Source organism: Eimeria mitis, genomic scaffold (assembly GCF_000499745.2).
Source record: "Eimeria mitis Houghton genomic scaffold, Emh_scaff1752, whole genome shotgun sequence".
Taxonomy (NCBI): domain Eukaryota; phylum Apicomplexa; class Conoidasida; order Eucoccidiorida; family Eimeriidae; genus Eimeria; species Eimeria mitis.
This window is the reverse complement of record NW_013570069.1, coordinates 4923-5214: the sequence shown is the minus strand read 5'-3', so window position 1 is coordinate 5214 and position 292 is coordinate 4923. Positions and strand designations below refer to the sequence as shown.

At 55.5% G+C, this 292-nt stretch overlaps 1 protein-coding gene across 1 annotated transcript in view; it reads left to right on the top strand.

Annotated features, from left to right (window-relative positions):
* Positions 1 to 124: 124 nt before the first annotated feature.
* The window catches only part of EMH_0042910 (LOC100145185 protein, related, related), a gene marked incomplete at both ends in the record, with an annotated part of 3588 nt that continues 3420 nt past the window's right edge, over positions 125 to 292 (top strand). Inside the window, one exon of the mRNA XM_013495790.1 lies at positions 125 to 292. Within this exon, the coding sequence (XP_013351244.1) occupies positions 125 to 292 (168 nt within the window).

Here is a 292-nt window from a genome sequence, read left to right as displayed (position 1 = left end):
AGTGTCTACAGGCTCACCTTATAGCCCCCGTTGGGGGCTATAGAAACCCCTAAACCCTAAACCCTAGAAAGCCCTAAACCCTAGAAAACCCTAAACCCTAAACCCTAAACCCTAAACCCTTGCAATGGACTTAAAGGGTTGGGCCGCCGCTGTAGCCCAGCGCAGCAGCCAGCTGGCGCGAGAGGGCATGCAGTATGTAGAGAAGAAGATTGAGCAGCAGCAGCAGCAGCTGAAGCAGCAGCTGCAGCAGAAAACGTCGTGGGGTATATCTGCCTCTCGGGGGGGCCCCCAA